This window comes from Echiichthys vipera, assembly GCF_963691815.1.
Source record: "Echiichthys vipera genome assembly, chromosome: 3".
NCBI lineage: Eukaryota > Metazoa > Chordata > Actinopteri > Perciformes > Trachinidae > Echiichthys > Echiichthys vipera.
In genome coordinates, this window is record NC_139828.1 from 7,424,060 (window position 1) to 7,449,453 (window position 25,394).

The following is a 25,394-nucleotide window of genomic DNA, read 5'->3' on the forward strand; positions in this document are numbered from 1 at the left end:
CGTTGTGGTAAAAAGGCAAGTACAATCACAAAGGTAAAACCAATTGCCTGTCACTCATGACTTCATTGTTACTAATGAAAAGACACATTTATAACATTCATAAATAGAAAAGAAAACATGACTTTGGCAGAACATTTGCAAGGTGTTGCCAGTCTTGGGTGTGTAGCAGATTCATTGGAGTTGACACTGATCCCAGAAATCTTTGCTGGAGTCTGAGGAATCCTGGGATTTCCCCCTGGGGCACAGTGTGTGGTTTTTAATTGAGCTTTTTTTCATCCTCCCTCCTCACCCCTGTCATTTTTCCCTCCTCTGTCCTCTCATATTCTGCTCTTTCTACTGCCGTGGATTTTATGAAGCTGTTAGGGGAGGTTGTTGGACCTTTCATCACATGTGTTAATGCATTTACATGTAGCCCAATATCCTGTTGCTATTACATGGGATATTCAAACATTGTTTTGAGCATGTCAGTACATGTGGCTTCATATCCTGTTTTCATCAACTATGCTGTCTCATACCATGCATACAGTAAAAGAATAGCAGGGATGCGTAGTATGATCGTTTGGTGCATCTTTGTAATCAATGTAAGCAGTTTCCATGGTGATAGTGGTTGAGATGTACCTTTTGTCTATGTTGCAAATACAAAAGATATCCGATGAGATGTGCTCTGCTTCATAGGATTAGCGGCTTAGCCAGCTAATTTAATCCAGGCCTTCTGGATTCAGGCGGCTTGCTCACTTTTTTGTGGCGTGTGAATATCTTCCTCTGGAGCATGTTAAGGATTTGAAAAAATAAAAATGAAAGATAAATGACACACACACACTAATAAATCAAGTGGTCCAGTTTATACACCATGTTTGTTGCAGGACCAGTGAAGCACATATGATAGACAGATATCAGATTCCTTCACGGTATTTCCATCAACGCTTGGTTCAGTGTTGCCCATTGTACGCTTGTTGAGCACTTGAGGCAATAGAAAATCTCAAGTGTAATGTTTTTCCTACACACATAGCTGCTGCAACTTCACCTTAAGGCTACTGTAGCTGATGCGTGCCTCCTCAAAAATGTATCTATAATCTCATTGAGTAAAGAAACAAGGCATATCTGACGTCAAACTATAAATCAAAACCTGTGGAGCAAATAACTACAGTGGCGCGTCTGTTAACTCCTTGTGTCAACCATAAATCCATCTTTAAAAAATGTGAGTAGTATTTACACTCTGAAAAGAAGCTCCCACTAATTAATGTACATAGTGTTCTTGCTCTTTCCCTGTAGCTATTATGTTTAATCATTTACAGTGCATTTTTTTTTCTTCAGTAACCCTTTCCGATGCATCTCATCATGAAACATTAGAGGAAAAACTAGTAGTAATTATACAATACCCACTCTAGGCTACTGAATATGTTGAAAGTATGAGCAGTATAATGTTTAATTTATGTTATTTTGTTCTGTCTCTGTATGTACAGTATATTATAGCTGTGTGCTGGGTTCGTTTTCCTCTCTGAAGGCCTAATTTTCCCATGAGGATCCGTAGTCTCACCCGTTCTTGAATTAAACATGCAGCTCTTGATCTGTCGATGTTGTGTGTGTGTGTGATCGGCTGCATATTTAATGTGAACTTGCTTAAAGCTGGACTGGAAAACGTATCTCACAGAGACATAAGCAGATATAAGCACTTCTGTGAGACCAGTCATAACGGGTTGCCAAAGTCAGGCTCAATGAAGCTGAAACACTAAAAGACTAAGCTGAACTTGCTTTGTGAGTCAGGCTTAAAGGACTGGAACACTTTGACTTTAATAAGACTTTAATCAGGATATGAACTTTTTATCAGGATGATAAAAAAAAAACATGCATGAAAACACAAGCTCAGTGAGAGAACATCAACTTGAGAAACTTAATTCAATATTTCATATATTTCATCAGACTAAGGTTTTTGGTGGGATCTGATTCCAGACCAGCAGGGTAAGCACGGCTCCAGAGGCTGGAGTCTTCACCACGACACCATATCTTGGCATGAGTCAAGTATCTTTTCTAATTTGGTTGACACACACCATACGGCTGCTCTCTGGTTCCCACAATCCATTTCCCTTGTTGCCATAGCCAGAGTGTGTTTGTGTTTTCGAGGGTGTGGGCTTAGTGGTTACTGAGTTGGTGGCTGATTGCATTAGCTAGGAAAGGTTTTGGAACTTGGAGACTTGGAAAAATATGACTCATGAACTGTTGTTTTTTCTCTTTTGCATTTCTCTCGCTTCATCTTCCTTTTGCTCTGCCCACTGTGACATGGACAAAATGATGTGATACTTTTAGCCCACAACAGAAAGAAACATCAGTGATTGAGGACCAAAGTCGGTTATGATGTTCATCGCCACAATCTGGCCCCCCTAAATTTGTTATTTTATAAATATATATGCAGAAAAAGTAGCTATCAGAGAAGGTAGGTAGGACAGGTTACAGATCCGACACATCCACAGCTGGTAACAGGTTACATTACATTTAGTTTAAAAAGCCCAAATTTGTCTCATATACCTCACTCACTGTGTAGAGAGTGCTGGAAGGCCAGTCCAGTCCAATAACCATTAGAAATACATCACTAGAATTAAAATATAGATACCACAGAACTCCATAAAAAAATACCACCCTAAAAACGTACTTAGTAAAAAGTTGAGAAGTATGAGCAGTCAAATACAGTTCATTTTTTTTAATTAAAGAGACATTTTATGGAGTTGAATGAATCATGTTCCAGCCCATTCTTCATAAAATCTCTTTGACTTCAGCAAGGTGATTAAGATTAACATCAGTCTGCCAGAATATGAACGAATGTCACCGTAGCTGAAGGTCTCAAGTGACTCCTCTGTTTGAATCACAGTCTATATCTTTGTTTCAGTTACCAGCAGTAACTGATTTTACTGTGTGTGTGTGTGTGTGTGTGCGTGTGTGCGTGCGTGTGTGCGTGTGTGTGTGCGTGTGTGTGTGTGTGTGTGTGTGTGTGTGTGTGTGTGTGTGTGTGTGTGTGTGTGTGTGTGTGTGTGTGTGTGTGTGTGTGTGTGTGTGTGTGTGTGTGTGTGTGTGTGTGTGTGTGTGTGTGTGTGTGTGTGTGTGTGAAAAGGAATCTCTACACCCTGACTGAGCACACTAATATCGTGACTGTGGGGAAACTGGGGCAGGAGAGCAACACACACACACACACACACACACACACACACACACTCAGAACTAGGACAGTCAGTACTTTAAAGTCTCTCTTGTTCTGCTCTCCTGTAGTTATGCAGGTCGCGTGGTTGGCAGCAGTTTAAAGGCCCAGAAGGAGAACCCAGAGATGACCGTCCGTAATACAGATCCTGTCCTGAAGGGGGCGAAACAGAAGCTGGAGCAGCTAACACAGGTACGAACACTTCAAATGAGAAATAGAGGTGAGGTAAATGTTGGCACACAACATTTAATGTAATAAAATACCCTCCAGAGCAAGTCATCTTATTTTCTTGATTGATATTAGGAGTGTAAATCACAAGTTTTATCACATTACGATTGTAAATCGATTCGTTGGACAATGCTAAGATATTTGCTGATATCACTGAGTCTGCAACAATATGATTATGATTAGTTTCAATTCAGGAGTCTGTCATAGATATGAGATATCATATGCCAATTCAATTTAATCAGTTATATTGATCAACACACAAAAGCAACTTAAATAGGATTTTACACTTTTTTATTACTGAGCTCTTCCAAACATTTAAGCTGAAAACAAACATTTCAAGATAATTGAGATAATTAAGGCACATTTTATTGATATTTTCACTTCATCATATATTGGTTTATGAATCCAGATTGATGTAGCGTTACACCCCACACCCCTCATGTAGGTATTTGTGGTCCCTGGTGATGATTCTTGGTTAGCTTGGGGATCTCCTGGCCAGAATGTCACCTTGAACACTTTGGCCCAAGCTGTCTTAAACGTCCCCATGTATGTATGTATGTATGTATGTATATAATATCCTGTCTCTCAATAGTTTCCCAGAGGATGTCTCCCATTGTTTTGGATGACCCTGTGACATTCCTCCTAGCAGCACCATCAGACAAAAGTGTCCTCTTATACACAGGAAATCTAATGGGCAGATGGTCATGAAATCTGTCCCCACAGACTTTTTCATTTTTTTCTTTCTCGCAGCGTTATCATCAGGCCAAAATGTCAAGTTTGCATCAGCATGAATATAATGCTGCAGCATCATAATCTTATAGGCATTTCAGCATGTACATATCTGACAGGGCCCTGACATTATAGCCATGGTTCAAATGATAAAGTCAGTATATTTTTCTCTTTGTCTTTAACCATTCCACAGTAATGTAAGCTGTGACATTTTTTTCAATGGGCGGGGGCATTCATTTATCCCACTGTGCAGAAAATGCAGTAGTCTCTCTTGTTAAACTGCATTTTAGAGAACTTATGTGCTGAAGCAGATGTAGATAAAGTCAGGTAAGCAAAGGGATGTGTGGGTGATTTCATAACTCTTCCATAGACCATTAATATCTTCTGTAGTCGCCACCATGACATGTAGAGGTGCCCTTTATGGACAAAATGATTCATATCCATACTTAACTAATTATGCTATCGTTAGGGTGATCTTTGGCTGTTATTGTTATAGTGAAATATGAATTTTCTCTAAAGTGTGATGTAGGTTTGATAAGCTAGCTACAGGGGTCTGGGTGGTGTGTTTGTGTTTGTGTGTGTTTGTGTGTGTGTGTGTGTGTGCGCGCGTGTGTGTGTGTGTGTGTGTGCGCGCGCGCCTGTGTGTGTGTGTGTGTGTGTGTGTGTGTGTGTGTGTGTGTGTGTGTGTGTGTGTGTGTGTGTGTGTGTGTGTGTGTGTGTGTGTGTGTTGTGTGTGTGTGTGTGTGTGTGTGTGTGTGTGTGTGTGTGTGTGTGTGTGTGTGTGTGTGATGTGTCCTCGTCCTCATCTGGCTCTCTATCAGTTGTTATCACCTCATGTGTGAACCGCTGCTTGATCCAATAAACTTAAATGTCAGCACTCTGAACAGATATAGATAATAACATTCAATAATAAATGAATTAATTCAACAATTAAACTGGATTTATGCAGCACTGTTAAAGCTCTGACCAGAATGGAAATATGGTAATGTGATTCGCATGAATGATTCATAAAATCATGCGAATATGATTCCGCGAAATGAAACATCAAGGGTATCCATAGTGATGATTCATGATTGCACTAAGCACCATGTGGCTGTTTTTTGGGGCCCTTTTGAGACAGTCACACAAGCTGACAGACAGACAGACAGACAGACAAGCAGGAAGGCAGACAAGTAAACACATACTGAGAGATGGCAAACCAGACAAACGAGCGAAGAAGTCAACAGTGAAGCGTTTGGTGTGTCAGCCATCAAAGTATGAGGCCCTGTGTTCACCAAAGCATTTCTTTTCCATCTGAAAACGCCAGGCGCTCTTCTGCAAATGCACAGCTGGGAATGCATGAGAGTGTGATTTGAGGTGATACGCTTTGGATGCATCTGGTTGCTATGAGACGGCAAAATGTTGGCACAAGAGTATTTGCTCTGGATGAAGGGAAGGTTGAAGCACGTAGGAAAAGGACGGACCACGGTCAATGTAGCCAACAGTATTCTTTTATCTTCCACTGTTGTTGTTGTTTAGCATTTGTACATATAGGCTGTGACAGCTGGTCTTTGTGGTATTTGTCCCGCCCCTCCTCCACTGTGATTGGACAGCTGGGTAAAAAGGGATCCTCTTCCAAAGCTGAATATTTTTTTAACTCTGGTCAACCCAAGAAAGACTCCATACGTGCAGTGCTCAGCGCCCACCCACGCTGCTGGCATTTGTAGCATATTGTAAATATGCCACGCTCCCATTGCAAAGAATACGCTAAGCACAGCGCTTAAGACTGGCAATATTCTGCATTTTTTATTCTGCAGGATGGGACCAAAAGTGTTGATACTTTCTGACATTCCCAGCCACTGTGTGTTACTTATGAGTCATTAATATATACTTACTTTCTCTCTTTTTTGTTAAAAATGCCACTGGGTAAAACAGGTAAAACAGGAATTATTACTACTTTTGCTTGGGAGTGTTGTCAGTGTCATAATTGATGTGCTAGAAACATATTATAGCTGCAGGTCTTGATTAGTTTTATGGACAACTATGGAGCTCTTTAACACAGACGACTAAGCTGTGTCAAACTTTGGATACACAGGCAGAAAGATACGTTTATTGTCGGTTTTTGGTAACTTAAGTAACTTAACTACAGAATATCACCAGACTCATTCTTTATTTTAGCCATAAACATGAAAGTGATAATGACATGTTTCGGCACATGCTTGTAAGATCAGTTGGAAAGTAATTAGAGATACCGATGACATGACATTTGGTGTAGCATGAATGGAAACTGTTGTCAAGAAACCTTGATAAATTCTGTTAAGTGCCGGTGGTTTTGGAATATTAATAGAAGAATCATAGGACGGGACATGCTTGGGTTTATTTTTCTCTTTTTTGCTGTTGAGGCTCTTTCTGCGCTCTGTCTAATTTTGGTGGTGAGCCCATTAATCATGTTGCATTTACGTGGAGGAAATGCCAAGTCAGCAACCCCCACTGCCATGTACACCAACACACACCACCACACATGCACCATGTAATCACTTATGTATGAGATTTGCTTTCTCTGGCCCATTAATTCTGCGTAACCCATACATGTCCTTAACTCTTTGATTTAAAGACCATTGAGACTTCCTTTATCATGCACACACACACACACATACACACACTCAAACATTAGGAGGAAGGGAAAAGTTAGAGCAATGTTTTCAGACTTGTAATGCATGTCCGGTGAATTGATGACGGCAACGCTAACAGACCACAGCATGAACCAAAGAGCCAGATATAACACAGCTCATCTGCATTGCAAACTATTTTCTGTTCCAAAGGGTGTGCAGTCTTTCCATCATTTTGATAAAGTTAGACATCGCAAGTCTTTGCACACAAACAAGCCCTGTGTGTAAATACACACTGTGAGCTCTCACTGCCTTTGAACAAGTTTTAGAAGTCCAGGGCCCGGGCTGTGCTTCTTTCATGCTGCCTGCCCCAGTGCTTACTATGCGGGGGGAAGTCTTTTATCTGAGGCGCACACATTAATGCACGGCATTTAATAATAACTATTCATGCCTGTCATGTGTGCCATTTACACACCCGCACAGCTATAATTAGAGGAGAAACAAAATATGAAACAAGACAATGAAGCATCTTTGGAATTTAAATTATTTCATCAGCTGTGTTTTTGTGGTTTGTCCTTATATGTGTCTGTCCCTCAGTCTCTTCTTATCTTACACTGTCCCAATTTTGCATTATGTGGTAATTAGACCTTTGCAGCAGTGGGTTGGCTTTTACACAGGCTTTGTCCTCTAATGGGATTCTATTAGTGTAGCCAGTCGCCTATCCTTGCAATTAAAAATGTGTATGTACATGCTTAGCCAACCAGGGCGAGGCTAATCAATCCTGTGAGGGCTGCCCCTGCACAGGGAGAGGGCAGTGGTCCCACTACTTACTTAAGGGAAGCAGAATTCAGGAAGGCGTATCTTAACTCCATTCATTCAGACCAGTGTTCCTGTTCCTGTTTCATCAAAGACCTGCAGTTAATCTTCGCTTTGTTTCAAGGAATAGTTTTAGAGTTAGATGAGACAATAGATACCACTCTCATACCGCCCAACTCATAACGACAGCGTGACTCCAGGAAGTCACTGGAGAAGACTGGACTGTAGCTGCTGCAGCTGTCTTTTAGATTCATTGCAGCTTTTTCCTTCATAAGACAAAGGACCAAAGAAATGAAGTTACAGTCAACCATAGATAGAGCAGCGATATTAGTAAAGTGAAACCGGTATTACGAGAGATCCTTTCGCTTAAACAACACAAGCATCAATAAGAAAAGTACACCTGGCTGCCTTATCTCTCCTCTTTCCTCCAGAGACACAGTTTTCTAATTTATGAGAGAGTAGAAGAGATACAAGCTCACAGTAATGGAAGACGATGGTTGACTTAAGTTATCTGACCTGAAAGCTCTCTGCGCACTAAGAGGGGATGAGACGCAGCCAGGTCACACTTCAACACTGTAGCTAGTGATATATACAATATAAAATGTAAACAATGGAATAATGTGCAGTGAGCAGTGAATACAAAATTTGGTAAAAGCACTCACCACCATTCTTTATCTTTGTTTACTGTTTCAAAATATCTTAAACAATGGTTCCTCTAAAATTAAAGTGTTGTTCTTTAAATAGCTGGAATGAGAGGTAATATAATGTAATTGCCATGTCATCCCTCATTTTGAATTGATGCGATCGTGTTTGTCTATTTTGTAATATCCATCCATCTTTAACCGCTTGTCCCTAACGGGGTCGCAGGGGGCTGGAGTCGATTCCAGCTGACTTCAGGCCTGAGGCGGGGTACACCCTGGACAGGACGCCAGTCTATCACAGGGCAGATAGAGACAAACAGGGACTGACAACCATTCACACCTACGGGCAATTTAGATTAATCAATATAAAAGCAAAAAAATAAGATGGAAATTCTTTATCTTAGCCACTAACTGACAGACTCCTCTGGAGCTGCCACCCTTGGATACTTCCACTTGTAGACCCACTCGTTCACCAGAGATTTTCAGTGCCACATGACCCAAATCCTTTCCACATTACTAACAAAACACAGCCCTGCTGGAAATATTGCTGTAATGTGTTTCTGTTCTCCCTCAGCCCTCATTTGCAGTCCAATGGCATGATGGTGAATCACTGCACAGAGTCTGGTCTGTCACCATGTCCCCTCGGACATGCTGTCATATGATAACCTTGCTCCCCCTTGCTTCCATGGGGTGGCCTACACCTAATGCACAGTGGAGACCAGATGCCCCCCCCCCCCCCCCCTATGTATCCAGCCTGCATCTCTACAGCAGGGAAAGCCTCTGTAAAACATAGGTACACAATATAACACTTGCTATTTTTAACCTGTAAGATATACCAATTATGGCCTTTATACACCGTGAGTGTGACGAATGAAAAAACACAAAACACAAACCTTTACAAAGGTTAAAATGGAAGAAGTGGATCTGCTATGCACTGCAGTCGTCAAGGTTGAGAGGAGGGAGGTTGTCCATCTGTTGTTGATATTTTATTTTCTTCATGGTCGATGCCTTTATTTGCAGTGTGAAAGCTCAGAAAGATCAACCACGCTGCGTAATATCATGTTCTGTGGGAAGGTGTGAGACGGTGAAAGGTGAGAAGAGACCGAGGGAAAGACGGATATAAAGACAAACCACCAAAACAAAATTCCAAAGAATCTTCTTCGACTTCGCTTCATATTGTGTTCCTCCTGTCATTATATCAGGTGTTAATCTGACAAAAAATAACCTTGCACTTATATGTGGAAGTCTTGTCTGTTTACATGACATATTCTACTCCATATAACTTTACTTTTCATTGTTCTAGTCAAGCACAATCATGCACAGTGAATTTTAATTATGTGTAGGTCTGCCGCTTATTTCCACGGTCACATTGTGAAGGAAAATGTACACTATTTGCCTACTCGGTCATTATGTGTGCACACATTATGCACCACAATATATAGCTAACGGCTTATACCATATCTCTTTATGGTAAAGGGATTATTCTGTGTTTGCAAGGCAGACTTGAGCCATGTTTTAATATCGTTACGTAAATTGGATTATGCTGTCTAGCAACAAGCAACTTAGGCAAGGAAACTTTGTTATTATCCCACATGACAATGCCTCTCTAATGTTTCTTTATGATAATAAAATACAAAACGGTTGACTCTCTGTGGCATTTCATTCGCCAGAAGGATTTCAGTGTAAGGCAACATAAATCATTAGATATTACAATCCTGGTGGCATCAGCTCTGTTGTGGATACAGTATATAGAAATGTTATCTGAAATAAAATAGGATGAAATGTCAGTGTCATATATCTTTTTCCGTTATAAAACTGGTGGCTGTTTGCCTTATCTCTGTACTCAGCTGGAGTTTATATATTGCCCACCTTGACTCTGTACAACACACATTCATCATGCTGCGAACCAATTATATGTTCCTGTATATGTGTGAGAACACAGTAACAGTGTTTCATAGCTTCTTACTTTGGACAAAAAGTTTGTGTCATCCTTTATGAGTTAATCAGATTCTGCAGCCGCCCACTGAAACAAAGTCCAATCCCCATTAGCTGAGCTGTAGGAGACGTGAGGTTTCCATCCGGCATCACAATTATGTAACATGCCACAGCATCCACGCTGTGACTTAACTGAGCAGTAGAGAATATGGATCCACGCAGAGACAGCCTGACCTCAATTACCCTTCAGTCTGCTATCTGACCTGTGTGTGTTTGTGTATTTTTCATTTCTGGAGTGTTTTTGTTCATGTTTCTGTGGCGTAATGTTCATGTTTAAGGGAAGAATATCACATCAAACATTTTTCTTATGATTTTTTTGTTAACTTTAGTATTTCTCTTTAATGATTGTTAAGTTTAGTTTAAGTTTAATTTGTATTGTCATATGTCTGCACAGCACAAAGTAGTGAGAATCAGACCCATCCTAGGTCGTTCAAGTATCCTGATCATTCAAGTGTTATCAGTGCACGCTACATTTCTGATCTTTGACCTCATTACTATTAGCTGTTTGTAATGTTTGTAATTTGTGAGTCAAAGCCTCTGGAAGGCTTTAATTGCTTCAGCTGAGGCCGATGGGAATGTCAGTAGCCCATGTAGTTTCGCAAGTATTAAATCATACATCAAAGTGACAAATTGCAGTTCTGACCCGATGATGGTGCTAGATGAGAGGTCAGGCCAACACTGCCACCCATAGAGCCATGTGTATGCGCGGTGTGTATGGACATTTGAACCTACATGTGTGTGTCTTATTTAGGAGCTGTTAGTGGAGCTCGGCTGGGCGAGCAAAACCAGAGGAAAGGTGGAGGAAGAGGAGGGAGGGAGCGCACAGACAGAGAGAGGCAGCGGAGACGACTGTGACGATGAAGATGGCTGTGAAGCATCTGGTGTGGGAAACCGTGAGTCACACACACACACACACACACACATACACACACACACACACAAGCAAACACACATTAAAACACAAGCTAAAACAGAGGAACAAACATTAGCAAACATACACCAACACTTGCAAACACGTCTTTTGCAAATATAGGGATTCTGAATTAAACATAACACATCAGCATATACTGTATATATACAGTATAAAACAAACACACACACACACACACACACACACACACACACACACACACACACACACACAGTTCATTGGCTTGGTCGAGGTTTTAAAATGCTGCAGCCTCCACACATCTTGTGCCAGCAGGGAAATGCCCAGAGGGAGGGATAGTACTGAGAGATGGATTCAACTGTCTCTCTCTCTCTCTCTCTCTCTCTCTCTCTCTCTCTCTCTCTCTCTCTCTCTCTCTCTCTCTCTCTCTCTCTCTCTCTCTCTCTCTCTCTCTCTCTCTCTCTCTCTCTCTCTCTCTCTCTCTCTCTCTCTCTCTCTCTCTCTCTCTCTCTCTCTCTCTCTCTCTTTTTCCATCTCCTCATCTCTTTCTGCTGCTCTCAGCAGTTTATTTCCTCCTCGGCCTGGATAAAGGATGCACCAACAGCAACCAGGTCATCCCAAAAACAGAAATGAAAAAATAAACTGTAATTATTCATCTATCTCTTGACTTAGTCACCGGGCTCATGCTTATACATAATATATGGGTGTCACGGGGAGATCTGTAGAGCCACTGGAGCCTTGCGGCTATCCCACAGAGTGAATAAAGTTCACATTTTCTGTAATTTACGTCATTGATGATGAGACAATGGTGCTCTGTGTTGAGGTATATCCAAAAAATGTTTTCTGTCCTTGACTTGAAAAACGTGTTAGTGTTTAGTGTTTCCTCTGTAGATCATCTACCTAACATGAGGTAAGGGGAGGATTTAGATTAGATTTAGATTTATAAGGGGTTCTTTCATTGTTCCGCCCTTTTTGATTTCAGAAGTATGTTCGGGGCCATGGTGGTAGTACACATCAGTAGTAGTAAAACAAAATCCCTGCATTGTAGAGGCTCATGAAATATGAAAGGAAATGAAACTGTTACCTATAAGCTCCTAAGTACTTTGCTTTAGTGCTTTAGTGCTTCAGTCTTCGGTTAAAGACTCTTCAAACAGCAATAATCAAGTGAAGAAGTCAAACTCACTCAAAAAGGAATTAGCTTGAACATGAATGTGTCAATCAGATCTGAGAGGCGTTTTTTTTGGCTGAATTTTACCTGAATTTTAGAAGAACTGAGGTCATGCGTTTGCAAGTAGAGTCCCAAAACACTCCGATCATTTTTAAATTTCTAATAAATACGATTGTTTTATTTTTGTCTTGATTTGTTTTTTCATTAATTTAGAAATATATATATTTTTTAATATTTTTATTCATGTATTTACTTCAAACAGTTGCTACTGACCACATACATATTTGACAGGTGGGGTCGGGTATGGTCATAAATGTAGATTACACATTTGTCCTGTCCATATCAAAGTTAATAAGAACAGCACAGACAAAAACACAAATATGTGCGGTAAATTATGCTCATTTATGACCTGTCTCTTATAGTTTAATGTATTCTCATCAACCGGTTCGTATAATATCTAACGGAAAGTTATGCACAACAATTGGTACAATATCTGGTGAAATATGCCATGATATTTAATTCAGGACGTAATTTCTACAGTAATACACACGTGGAATAGACTGTGCATTGTTTTTGTAGCTATACGTACAAACAGTGAATGAGAACAGCCTGTATAGTTAGAAGATTACTGTGTTTTCCTAAGCTGCTGGACATTCAATTTCCTTGCGGGAGTCATCCCAAAGGGATCAATAAAGAGAAGTCTAAGTCTAAAATAGATTTAAAGTGGTTGTATCAGTGAACAGCTGGTTTCCATGTTCTGGCAACCTTTTTTCTAACTAGTTTGTGTTCCCGCATAATAAGTACGCCAAATATCTGTCATCTCCAACCAGAGGACAAAAGGACGAACAGTCCTCAAAGGCTTCTCACACACTGCAGCTAAACGCCCTCCTCTCTACGCTATGGAAAGCTTTACTGTCCATACACATACGTTGATTAACCGGTCAACATATGAGAAGACCCCGGCCACCTTTATGGTAACGGAACTTTCCATGACACCCAAGTGGTTTGTGAGTGGACTTCCTATGGTCACATCAGTGATGACCCAGGCCAGTTATTTTCAGGTCGGATTTGTCGGTGTTGTTTTCTGTAGTTTCTACTCTATAATGACTTCTGCATCATCACCTTGTTTCCAATGATCAGAGGTCGTGTTAACCCTCGTATATCCTGGTGATGTCATCGGGATAGTGGGTCCGCTCTCCCTGAGGGCAGGTTGTGATAGGTTCAAAAGTCATTGTCACATTAATTATCCCTGCACTGTCCTCTTCATTACTGGAGTCATGAGTGTGTATCTGTGAAGTGACGTAAAGCACATGTGTAGCTTGTTATGTTACTGAACCGTAGGTCAGCGGTTCTTGGATTGGTACCAGGCCAAGAAAAAAACAACATGATTAGACAAAAGAAAAAGTGAAATTATAATTTTAGAACTTCTACGTTACAGTTTCCACCTGTGTATTCTGGCTGCAACATAATTTGCTCACAACCTACTTAAAACTTCTAAACACACAAATAAATATCAAACATTTTGTTAAACTATATTAAACATATTTCAGTCAGGATGAAAGCGCAAAACGAGAGCATCATTTTTAAACTGAATGTGGGACAGTAATAGTTTTCCCTCCATTATATTGTCTTTTATTCTGTATTTAATTTCTGGTCATGTCCTGTGTAAAACCAAAGATAAAATAACATTAAAGGCTTTCTACTTGAAATACTGAAATAAAAAACCGGGCTCTGATTGCCTCCACACGGCTCTCACAGACTGTTCTCAAATACATGAAATATCACGTAATAGATCACTTGTTTTCCTAATGTCTTCTTCATCCATTTTGAAAGTTAAAGTTTCTTCTAGTCAGACAAGTTAGTTGCATGGTTCATGAAACACGTCACACCCGGAAGAAGACAGCAGCTCTGATGAAGGCTGGAGTAGAGCCGAAAACTGTCAGCTCAGAAAAAGTAAGAGGACATCCTTACCATACGACTAAGGGCGCACTCACACTGTCCTTCTGCATCGTGCCCTGGGCTTTAGGGTACTTGTCCCCCCCCCTCTGGCCAGCCCGTTTGTACTCACACTGCCTGGGCTTCGCGCAAATGCTTCTTGCCTGTCCATACGTCATAACGCCGTAACACGTCACACACATTGATTTGTTTACAAATCTTTCCGTAGACCTCTGAGTTTTTGTGCGTCTTGTCGACTGTTTTTGAATCTTTCATCCGACCAAATCTGCAGTAAACACTCCACCTCCGCATCACACCAACGTGAACCTTTCGCTGCCATTGTTGTTGTTGTTAAATGTCCGCGTATGGGCCGTCTTTTTTTTTTTTCTATGTCCGAACAGACGCACATAAAATGACTTCAGAGCCGGCGTAGGCGTCGTGCTCGCACACGTGCAAACGCACTTTACAAAAGCCCACCTCGCTCAAACGGGCCGTGGATTGCCAGCTTGCCGCAGCTAGGCGCGGAGCGGTTGCACTCGCACTGGTCAAACGCACTAGGCTTTACCCGCAAAACCTGTTTTGGCCCGGTGCGGAAGGACAGTGTGAGTGCGCCCTAACTTGTCTAACTAGAAGAAACTTTAACTTTCAACGTGAAATATCAGCTTTTTTTCACGACCACATGACGTGCACATGCGACCGGACCGCCTACCACAATAAACTACAGAGAAACTCAGATTACAACACACACAGAGGGAGAGTGAGTTGTTTCTCTGCTCAGGACGCCATTACTCCACTATATTGTTACATAGAAATGTTCTGAATGTTGAGTACAGCTCCGATTTTTACGACAAGATAAAACATTTACGCCACCTTAAATGTTTGTTTTTTTATAGCGTATCACCCCCTTGTTTAAAAGTCAGGTATAAGTACATTTGTCACACCCTTTAGACTAACTTTGATGTGTTAGATCGGTTGAAACTCACGCCTCCCGCTGGGCCTGAATCTGGTACATTGGCTATTTACAGAGAAAATTGCTAGTTATGATTTACCGAGCTGGTGGCAGAATGGGGGGGATTGTGTGTCTCAAGCCACAATGAATTCCCAGAGAAGAATCTCAATAAAGAGTGACAAAAGGGGATTTTCTGCATGTCTCCCCGCTCGTCGGCATCTCTATGCATATAAACAAGCCTCGCACCCACCGAGGCTGAAAGAGTGATGCAGTATCAACCAGACCACACAAATCACAGGGATTCATATTTTTTTTTGAATGATTTTTTTGCTTCTCATGCCATTACATCAGCCGTTTTGAGTTAATGTTTGTATAAAACCCATCAAATAAATAAATGCAGGACACTCCAGATGCTCTTTTGGATAGATCCGCCTACAAAACACCTCTCAAATCCTGAATCGCTGAAATGTGGAGCTTAATATTTCACAGCAGAGAAGGAGCGTCGAAGAAAAATTTGGCTTCAGTGTGTGGATGCGCATACATAAATTAATGTTTATAGCCTCTTGTTTGTACATGCGGGCCTGCCTTGTACTTTACATATAAGATTTAAGTGTGTTTGTGTGTATGCAGGTGGTGCATCTGTTACTGTTATGTCATTGAATCCACTATGTTTCATGAGTGACAGTTCTTTGCCTGACTGACTGAAACGGATCTAGTACCGTGCTGCTCCTGGACTTATCATGTCTTCCTCAATATCGACCCGTTGTTTTCGCTCTCTCCTCTCCCTTGCAGATATAAACAAGAATGAATAAAATGAAGGAAATATTCTCCCTGGCTTCTAATTAATTCTCCTGACATTTGGGCTTTGTTGAATGCTGAATAGGGACAGGAGAAGTGCATAGATGGAGAGGTGGAGGTGGGGTGCCACGCTATATCAGCCATGAGCTCAAATCAAACCTCGTTGCCAAGCCTGTTTTTTATTTATGTGGCCATTTACCAGTGAGGAGTTTTTTTTTAGTCACGCTGAGATGGTACACAGACCATTATTATTTGATTTACAAGTTGATCTCGGCCCAGAGAGGGAGGTAACTCGGACAACATTGTCTGCAGATCAAAAGCAAAGACAAAAGGCAAGCATCTCAACATATGAGGAGAGCTTAAGTTAGCGCCATAGTCCAGCCAGAAAAATGGATACTGTGGGTTTTTTCTGTTACACTGTAGTCATTTTTTTAATTTTAAGAGTTATACTGAAGGTTATGTGCATGCAAAAGAGTATATTTTATTCTCGATTTGAATAGAAGAAGATACAAGCCAGGTGGTGTATCTTCTTCTTGGTGGTTAGACCTGTCGTCTCACAGCGAGAGGGTTCCTGGTTCGAATCGCGTCTGGGGCCCTTCTGTGTGGAGTTTGCATGTTCTCCCCGTGTCTGCGTGGGTTTTCTCCGGGTTCCCCGTCTTCCTTCGACAGTCCAAAGACATGCAGTTGTTAGGTTAATTGATGACTCTAAAATTGCCTGTAGGTGTGAATCTGAGTGTGAATGGTTGTCTATGTGCCCTGCGATAGACTGGCGTCCTGTTCAGGGTGTACCCCGCCTCACGCCCGATGTCAGCTGGGATCGGCCAGCTCCCCTGCGACCCCGATAGGGACAGCGATTGAAGATGAATGAATGAAAGATACAAGAAGTAATCACACAAATGTGTGTCACAGATGCCATTAAAGACAGTCTGTAACAGCTTTTTTCTCTAACTATTCTTCGTTGAGTCATTTCTCATCTTCCCCTCCCCTTGAATTCACAGAGATTAAACCGATTGATTTTCTCTTCTCAAACCAGCAACTCTCCCTTCTTCGACTGCACCTTCTCCGATCTCTTTGTCTCTCCAGACATATCCGGGTCCTATAATGTCAATAATGTAAATGTAATCACCTCCTTCTTCTCTTCTCTTCTCTTCTCTTCTCTGTAACAAATGACATGCTCTGTCATTATAATAATCGCTTTAAACTGGAACGTGGTGGTGGATACGAAAACTTGCAGGTGTCATGAGTCACATTACAACCACTAATGTCAGTAATGTCTGGAAAGCACCGACCATTTTCCGTTATATGAAATGGACTTTTATATATAACAAACAAAAAATATATAACAAACACAAGTGAACACAGAAAAAATACACAAAAATACAAAATGCAGCCAAACTCCATTCTGCGACTGAAAACAGGGATATACTGTAAGCAGGTTTCACTTCATACTTTATATATCCAGGAGCTCTTTATCAAGTATGGATTGTATTTGTGTGTATGTAAGAGAATGTGTACTCATGAGGGGCGCTCAATCCCGGTAACCATAGTTACCAGGTGGTCCGTCCTCCCATGGGTCCTTATTTGATGACAATGAGGAACCAGAAAGAGAGAGAGGGAGGACAGAGATGGAGAGATAGAAAAAAAGAGGAGGTGTGGGTGATTTCATTGCCATCTCTCTTGGCCAAGTATTGTAATCTTTGTGTTACAATGCCTTGGAATCTGTATAAAGCATACGTTGATATGCAGTTTCACTTTGACTCTTATCGTAATCCTGCACTAAATAAAGGACATACAAGAGGATTCCGTAGATTGCTGAACCATTTCATACTTATTGTTCCTGCCTCCTCGTATCTTCCCTCCATCATCTCTGCCTTACTCCTCTGGCCTCTCCCCCACTTCCCTGGGGCCACATTCACAAAGCCTTTAGAAGCCATTTCATCTTAAAGGTAAAGGGCAATGTTTTCCATGTTACCCCTCTGCCTGAAGAGAGTTAGATCTGCATTCGTTAGCATCCGTCTAAAGGGAGCCAGAGAGAACAATAAAAAGCCTGGCAAGGCTCCTAATCTGCACCCGTGACTATAAAAGTTCCCAGAGCGAGCCTTTGGGTCGGTTTGATCAGTGCTATAAAATAAAACTGCTTTCTTTTTACATGCATGAACATGAGGGTGTAAACATGCTATGAATGCAATCTGAACCCCACTGATGCAGCAGCTTTACTCTGGAAAATCTACACTGAGCATTGTCTTCCTATCCTGCTTTATGTTCACATGTAGTCAATAAGAGAATACAGGTTAGACTTATGGTTGATATTCATGAGTAAATATGTTTGGTAGAAATTGTAATTCTGCTTTGTTTTTCTTCCCCACAAAATGCAGAAATCTTTATTGTGTATTGAACAAATCTCGTATCTAGCGTATGGATAAATGTCCTTACTGAATATGTCAGAAACATGTTCACCTTCAACACATTGTCATTTTCTCTCTAAGCAAGGTGGTCGAGGTTGTACTTCAACACTGAAAAGGTCAGGGCTGATTTGAAGCACAAGGTTCGCTTTTCAATACCTAACCAAAGCCATTATCTTTCCCCTAAAGAGATATTCTATATCCGCTTCAACCTCCATTGTTGTCCAAAAACACATAAATGAGCCACACTGTTATGACAGGTTATTTTCACTAAGATGACCATGAGCACTGTAGTTTATTTTACGTAAATCCTACAACCTTACGAACACAATACGGCTAAAAATGTGCAACAACAAATACACTACTTACTCTTGTTTGAGTAAGGTTTGCTCAAAACAACAGTACCCAGCTGCTTTAGTAATTTGTTGGTTCTTTGGCTTATAGATTGAATAAATGTGTTTTTGATGTACATATCATGCTTGAGGAAAACAAGCCTCTGGCGATGGAGAAGAAAGGCAGATTTAGACAAAGACGGCACCAAAAACTCGAGCGACGATGTGAGTCTTGAACTTCTGTCAGAAAGGACTGACTCCAAATTCATCAGACAAATTCAGAGAACGGCAAGAGACTCAGTCGTTTATGACCAAACTACAAAGTGGCTCGGTTAGCGCGGTGCATCTGCGTCATGTCCCCCGGCGCCAAGTGATAACGCATTTGACACAAAGAATCTCGGGCTGCGTGCTGCATGTGTGAAAGCGAAACTGCCGACTATCTCCGGAACTGATTCTCCTGATATTTCATGTATGAAAAGGGCTTATGTGACAGCCCTGTGAGTGCCTGGGGATCTGTCCAGGGTGTACCACTCGTCTCGCCCCAATGACAGCTGGGATCGGATGGATGGATGTATAGTACATCAGTAATGAATGGACAAAGAAAGTACTGAGAGACGGACTAACACGTTGTTGGTTTTGGTTTTTCAAGGGATTCATTCAAAATAACAAATATATTTTCCAATCTGCTCCCTCAGACTTCCGTCTGGTATCGATGTCAATTATCGCATCGCAATGAAGGTCATCTAGGCAGCAATTATGATTCAACCAAAATGCAAAAAAGAAGAGTTGCATATAAATGAAATGTGTTTGATCTTTAAGATTTCTGTGTTATTTATAATGTGGCTGGTTTCTCCTCTGTTTTATTGCTGCTCTATGTCTGTCTTCCTGTTTTTAGTGTTTGGGGTATATTGACTAGAGCTGGCACACGCGAATACACAGCACATACACACACACACACACTCTCAGTGTGTGTGTGTGTGTGTGTGTGTGGAGGGTTAATAAGCAGTAGAGTTAAACTGATGGATCCTCGGGGCAGGAGATGCGGCTCATTAAAGAATTACACATTCACTTTGCTCTAACTGCCTCACTCATTCAAAGAGACTTGAGGCTTTCTTTTTGTTCACCTCACCCTGAGAGAGATAAAAGAATTGAACTTTACATGAAATGCTGCACATCAGAGAATATCTCCTGAATAACTATGGGCACGATTGTACTCAAGCTATCAACGCACCGTAACCTCTACCAAGCATCTTCCATATTATTGTATATTCATGTCCTCTCCTCTCCCAGAGTGTCTGTCCATCATCCTGTCTGTTTGCTTGCTTCCTGCCTGTCTCTCTGTCTGCTTGTCTCTACACCTGAGTGACTTTGTTCATCTGATTAGACATCATCTGTTTCCTACTCCTCCTCTCTGCAGTAATGCTGTTATTCCAATACTTGACCTTTTGAGAGAAGCCCTTGCTTTGTCTCGCCTTCTGTAGCTGCACCTCCAGCTTCACTCCTTCTGTATTCAAATGAGTATTCACACACCGCACACACCGGCAGGCAACACCCCCGCTGGCCTCTGTTGATGTACAACCATCCACCAATCACTCTGCCGCGTTCATCCTTTCATCCGCCTCCAATCACAGTCCCTCACCACATTCACGCCGCAGTCTCCAGCTCATTTCTTCCCCTACGTGTTTATGATTCCACTTGAGGCTCTGCTTAACCTCGGTGAGTGTGACCTTGGGAAGATGCTTCACTTCCAGTCAAACCGTTAACTGTTATTATAGTCATTTGAAAAAAAAAAAGCACTAGACATTAACTTGGATATTACCTTAAAGACTGTGTTGACACACAGACAATTTGGGACCAATGGAGCAGGTGAGGGAGATGCAAACTAAATAATCTGACCAGGCTGTTATCCACCATCAGTCCGTAAAAACAAGAGATTAGCCGGATGATTGACTTGTTTATGAAGTGAATATTTCACTCCATTCTCCACACTTTAAGATGCAGTATGTAAAGTAAACATACCTTCCACTTACATCAGTCAGGTTTATTGAAAAGGTACTTTCATATTTCAGTTGAACAAACATGTAGTCTGGTTTCCTGGTGATGCTCCTTGAAGCAAACACATGGACTCATTTTGATACTGATTAATTAAAGACAATGTATTTACATCAGAACGAATGATCACATCCTTAACGTAACACCATTTGACGTGCACGTGATGAACATAGCAATGAACGAAGACGAGCTGGTGCCACTGGTATCAACTAATGATGATCTTTTTAAATAAATACATGTACTGATGGATGTGTCTTCATGCATAATGCATCACCACCTGCCTATTTGCCTTTTTTTCTTATCAACCCAATGTAAGAAATGATGGACATGAGGTGATGCTTGGAATGAGTTTGTTATTCAAATTATAGTAATTTATTTTTTGTTTTAACCATTCACCACTTTGGTCCAGACTGAAATATCTCAACCACTGTGTGTTGGCATGAAACTTCGTCTGCATTTGTGGTTTTGAGTGAAAAACCTCAACAACTGTTTGAGGGATTGTTACAAACATTCGTGTTTCCATCAGAATCTAATCACTATGGTGATCTCTTAAAGGGATGCTTTACCCATTTTAATCCAGGTCTGTGTCACGCCACGGTGGGCTTTGTTTTCAGATTAACAGTATTTGTCCTGTCTGTCTCAGTTGCAGAAGGATCCGCAGAGCTTCATTTTAATCATTTTTTACTTGTTTTTTTTTGCACAGTTATATGTTGTTTTTACCTGCATGAAGGCCGCGTAGCCACAAGTAGAGCAGAAAAAATAGACACGCTCCATGAAAATAGAGACAAGCCACACGTGGCTTCCTTGGTCAATGTAGCAGCATCAATTGGATGTAATGCTCTGCTGTGGGCATGCAGCTGCAGAGGTGTCGTGCTGCGTACATGCTCCATGTATTTTGGCAGTAATCCCTTCAAAATAAGTTATAGTACAGCAGCTGCTTTGTGCTGCTTAAAGTTCTCATTCCGTCTCTCTGAGGTAGGGAGCATCGCGACCACAGAGTTTAGTCTCAGTAAATCCAAATAACAAGATCACAGCAGTGGCAGAATTATTGTGGTTGGTGTTGGTATTATTATATTGCCACTATTTATTTACTGTGATGTTCACAGTGCATCGCCTACTGTTACTTCTATGCTTTCTTTGTCTTGCTTTCCCTGCTTATGCTCTCATTTGTATAATTTGATTCTGATAAGTATTTGCTGAGGCTATAATCCGCAGCTACCTTTCCATGCTCTCCTTGCTGTGTGTGTGTGTGTATGTGTGTGTGGTGTGTGTGTGTGTGTGTGTGTGTGTGTATGTGTGTGTGGTGTGTGTGTGTGTGTGTGTGTGTGTGTGTGTGTGGCGTGTAAATGTATCCCTAGCATTTCCAGCTGAATCAGTAATGAGCATTTCATTACTTCAGCCTCAGTTCCCTAGGGAGGAAACACACACACACACACCAGCTATCCAGACGCTCAAGGTCACCTCGCAGCATTGTGTGTGTGTGTGTGTGTGTGTGTGTGTGTGTGTGTGTGTGTGTGTGTGTGTGTGTGTGTGTGTGTGTGTGTGTGTGTGTGTGTGTGTGTGTGTGTGTGTGTGTGTGTGTGTGTGTGTGTGTGTGTGTGTGTGTGCGTGTGCAGGGGCGTGTTCGTTTGCGTGCATGTGCACGCAAGAGAGAGACAATGAATGTCTGTTGTACACATACAAATTGAGCAGCAACAAGATTGGGCATAATTGGGGCCTAACTTGACAGTTCTGTACAATACACCACAGACATCTGATATCAAACAGCATCATTTAAGCACACATAGACACACACACACACACACACATAGACACACGCACACACACACACACACACAGACACACACACTCACACGCATATATTCGCCTTTGCTGTCAGCTCACTTTTCAACGTTCACTAATTAGTCGCATTCCTTCATCACTCCATCCACAATACAAATAAACACTGTATATTATCACACACACACACACACACACACACACACACACACACACACACACACACACACACATCTCAATGTCTGAGGTTATATTCTGAGACAAGTCTTCCTTGTTTATGTGTAAAACAAAATGCATTCATTCACTTCTGCTTTACACACAGATCATCCTGATCAAAGCATATCTAACATGTTTCATTGACACACGCGGTGTTTATGGACACACACGTACAGCACACACACATATTTTGCATGCTGTTTATAGAAAGATGCTGTGTCGTCAGCCGGCTTTTGTTTCAGACGACAGACTGCAGGAATGCATGAAAGAGAACTAAAGACAGTACTGCTGAGGTTTGGGATGTTTGTCACGGATGAGGCAGGGATGCTAAAGTCTGAACATCACGCTGGATTAAAGCAGCACAGGTGCAGGTGGTGACTTTTAATCATTTGGAAGTATAATGTTTTGCAAAGACATGCTGCTTCTTATCAAGAATAGCTTATTGTCATTTATATTGGACACTGATGGGCGTTAATTATTTAATTAATTCATTAATAAATATATTAATTTATCCAAACCAATGTTTTATTCTATAAAACTGGGAAGTCTTACTAAATTAATTTACCTTTACAAATGTCGTTGACGTTTGTATAGGATCACAAGGTTGTCAGCAGGAACACATTTGCTTCTTTTGAACAATATATTGCGATTATGATTATTGTTTATTCTAGTTTTAGCATGGCACTTGATTGTGTTGTTAGCTGTGAAAAAATAATTGCTTAAGAAACAAGTTAAGTTTCCGAATATGTAAAAAGAAATACAGAAAATGCCTGCGAACTTATACTAATAAAGGGCCTTTTTATGTGACTGAATTCAGTGTTTATCATCAGTTTGAATGTATTCTTTATTTTTTATCTGTGGTGTTTTCCACATCATAGTCAAATAAATAGTCAGTTTTCAATAATTAAAAATGTTCTTTTTGCAATTATGAGACATGTTTTTCTCTTTTTTTAGGCTAAAATCATCCTCACCAAATCCCTAGAGAGGTGTGTGTTTGTGTGTGTGTGCGTGTGTGTGTGTGTGTGTGTGCACGCGTACGTGTGTGTGTGTGTGTGTGTGTGTGTGTGTGTGTGTGTGTGTGTGTGTGTGTGTGTGTGTGTGTGCACTGAGTGCTTGGTAGCCAGTCTGTTTCCTGTGGGTCACCACAGCTCTGATTTATTGTCTTGCTCCACCTGTTTTCGACTCTTACTGTCACCCCTGGGCAAAGACTTCGCTTGAATCCAATTCTGTTTATATCCTATTGTTTCAGAAAAGTATCTAAATTACAAGCCGACAGTGAAGAGGACTTATTTATTTGCTTGTATATGAGAGGATGATGTATCACTGTCGCTCTCCTCTTCAGCCATTAGAATTCATGGTAACCTCATTCGTCCTTTCCTTGCAAACTGTCAGTTCAGCTCCTCTGAGGATGCAAACTGTGCATGAATGGCGGTGTAAGCTGTTCATATGCTGGACATCAAGAGAAAGAGTGACAGGATCTTCCAAATGTTGCTCCTGCATTCTTATTATCACGCACACAAACACACACTCGCTCATTATTCATTCTGGTAAAGGTTAAACGACCCCATGAGTATGACCAGTAACATTCTTCATCACTCATCTCTGACTGTGTGTGTGTGAGTGTGTGTGTGTCTGTGCGCGTGTGTATGTGTGTGCGCATATCTGTAGCAAATCTGCCATATGTGACATGTTCTGAATTGTTGCTAAGAGACAAACATGCCGAAGGGTATGTAGGAGGAGGGTGCATGTTGCCACCCGCTTTAAGAAACACACACACACACGCACACACACACACACACACACACACACACACACACACAAACACACACACACGCCAACGAACATGCATATGCATATGCAAAGCAGCCTCTCAAAGTTGGAGTGACACTGACATTGAGTTAAATTATTACTAACACCGTGTCCACACAGAAAGCGAGTGTCTGACTATCACGTACGTGGGACACTCTCTGTCCACACTGAATCTGTTGAATATGCACTGAATGTGTGGAACAAGCTGTAAAATATGCTCCTGAAAAACAGCTACATTCCCCATGCACCAGCTGAGCCGTCACTCCACATACCCCAAAACTCCACTCTGCCACATTAATATTACACGCACACACAAAAGTGCAGTACGATAATCGGAGACACTTATTACCTTTGAGACACCTTTGGTTTTACCTCATCTGGCCCCTGTTTACCTTCATCAACACACCATCTATTTAATGTTTTTGTATTGAAATGAGGAGGTGTGGTATAGATATCTCCGGCGTTCGTCATCCATCCATAGGAATAAATCGAAACAACGCGTCCGATAAAAGTGCAGCTCAGCGCTGCATCGCTCACGACCAGTTAGGACATTCCCATAGAAAAAACAACGCAATCAAACTGGTTTTGTCGCCAATGCTTTCTTGTTTTGACACAATTTAACGATTTAATGTGTAGCATTTTACTGTAGTTGGTTGCGGTTTAGCTAATTTAACTTTATATACTAATAGTTAAATTAGTAAAACCCATAGTTTAAGTTCAAATGAAGTTGGTGTTTGTTTGTAAAATCTTGCTGTCAGCTGTCAGATAAGACTTTAAAACTGTCGTGGAGTAAAAACTACAATATTTCTTTAAAGTATAGTGGTTTAAAGCATCATATTGGGAAGTAGCACACATATAGCTACCTGTTTTCCCTAAGTAGG

At 41.2% G+C, this 25,394-nt stretch overlaps 1 protein-coding gene across 1 annotated transcript in view; it reads left to right on the plus strand.

Annotated features, from left to right (window-relative positions):
• Positions 1-25,394, plus strand: part of LOC310966420 (glypican-5-like) — a gene marked incomplete at its 5' end in the record, with an annotated part of 52,465 nt that overhangs the window by 23,294 nt on the left and 3,777 nt on the right. Inside the window, 2 exon segments of the mRNA XM_083940119.1 lie at positions 3,259-3,379; positions 10,936-11,077. Coding sequence (XP_083796245.1) covers positions 3,259-3,379; positions 10,936-11,077 — 263 coding nt within the window.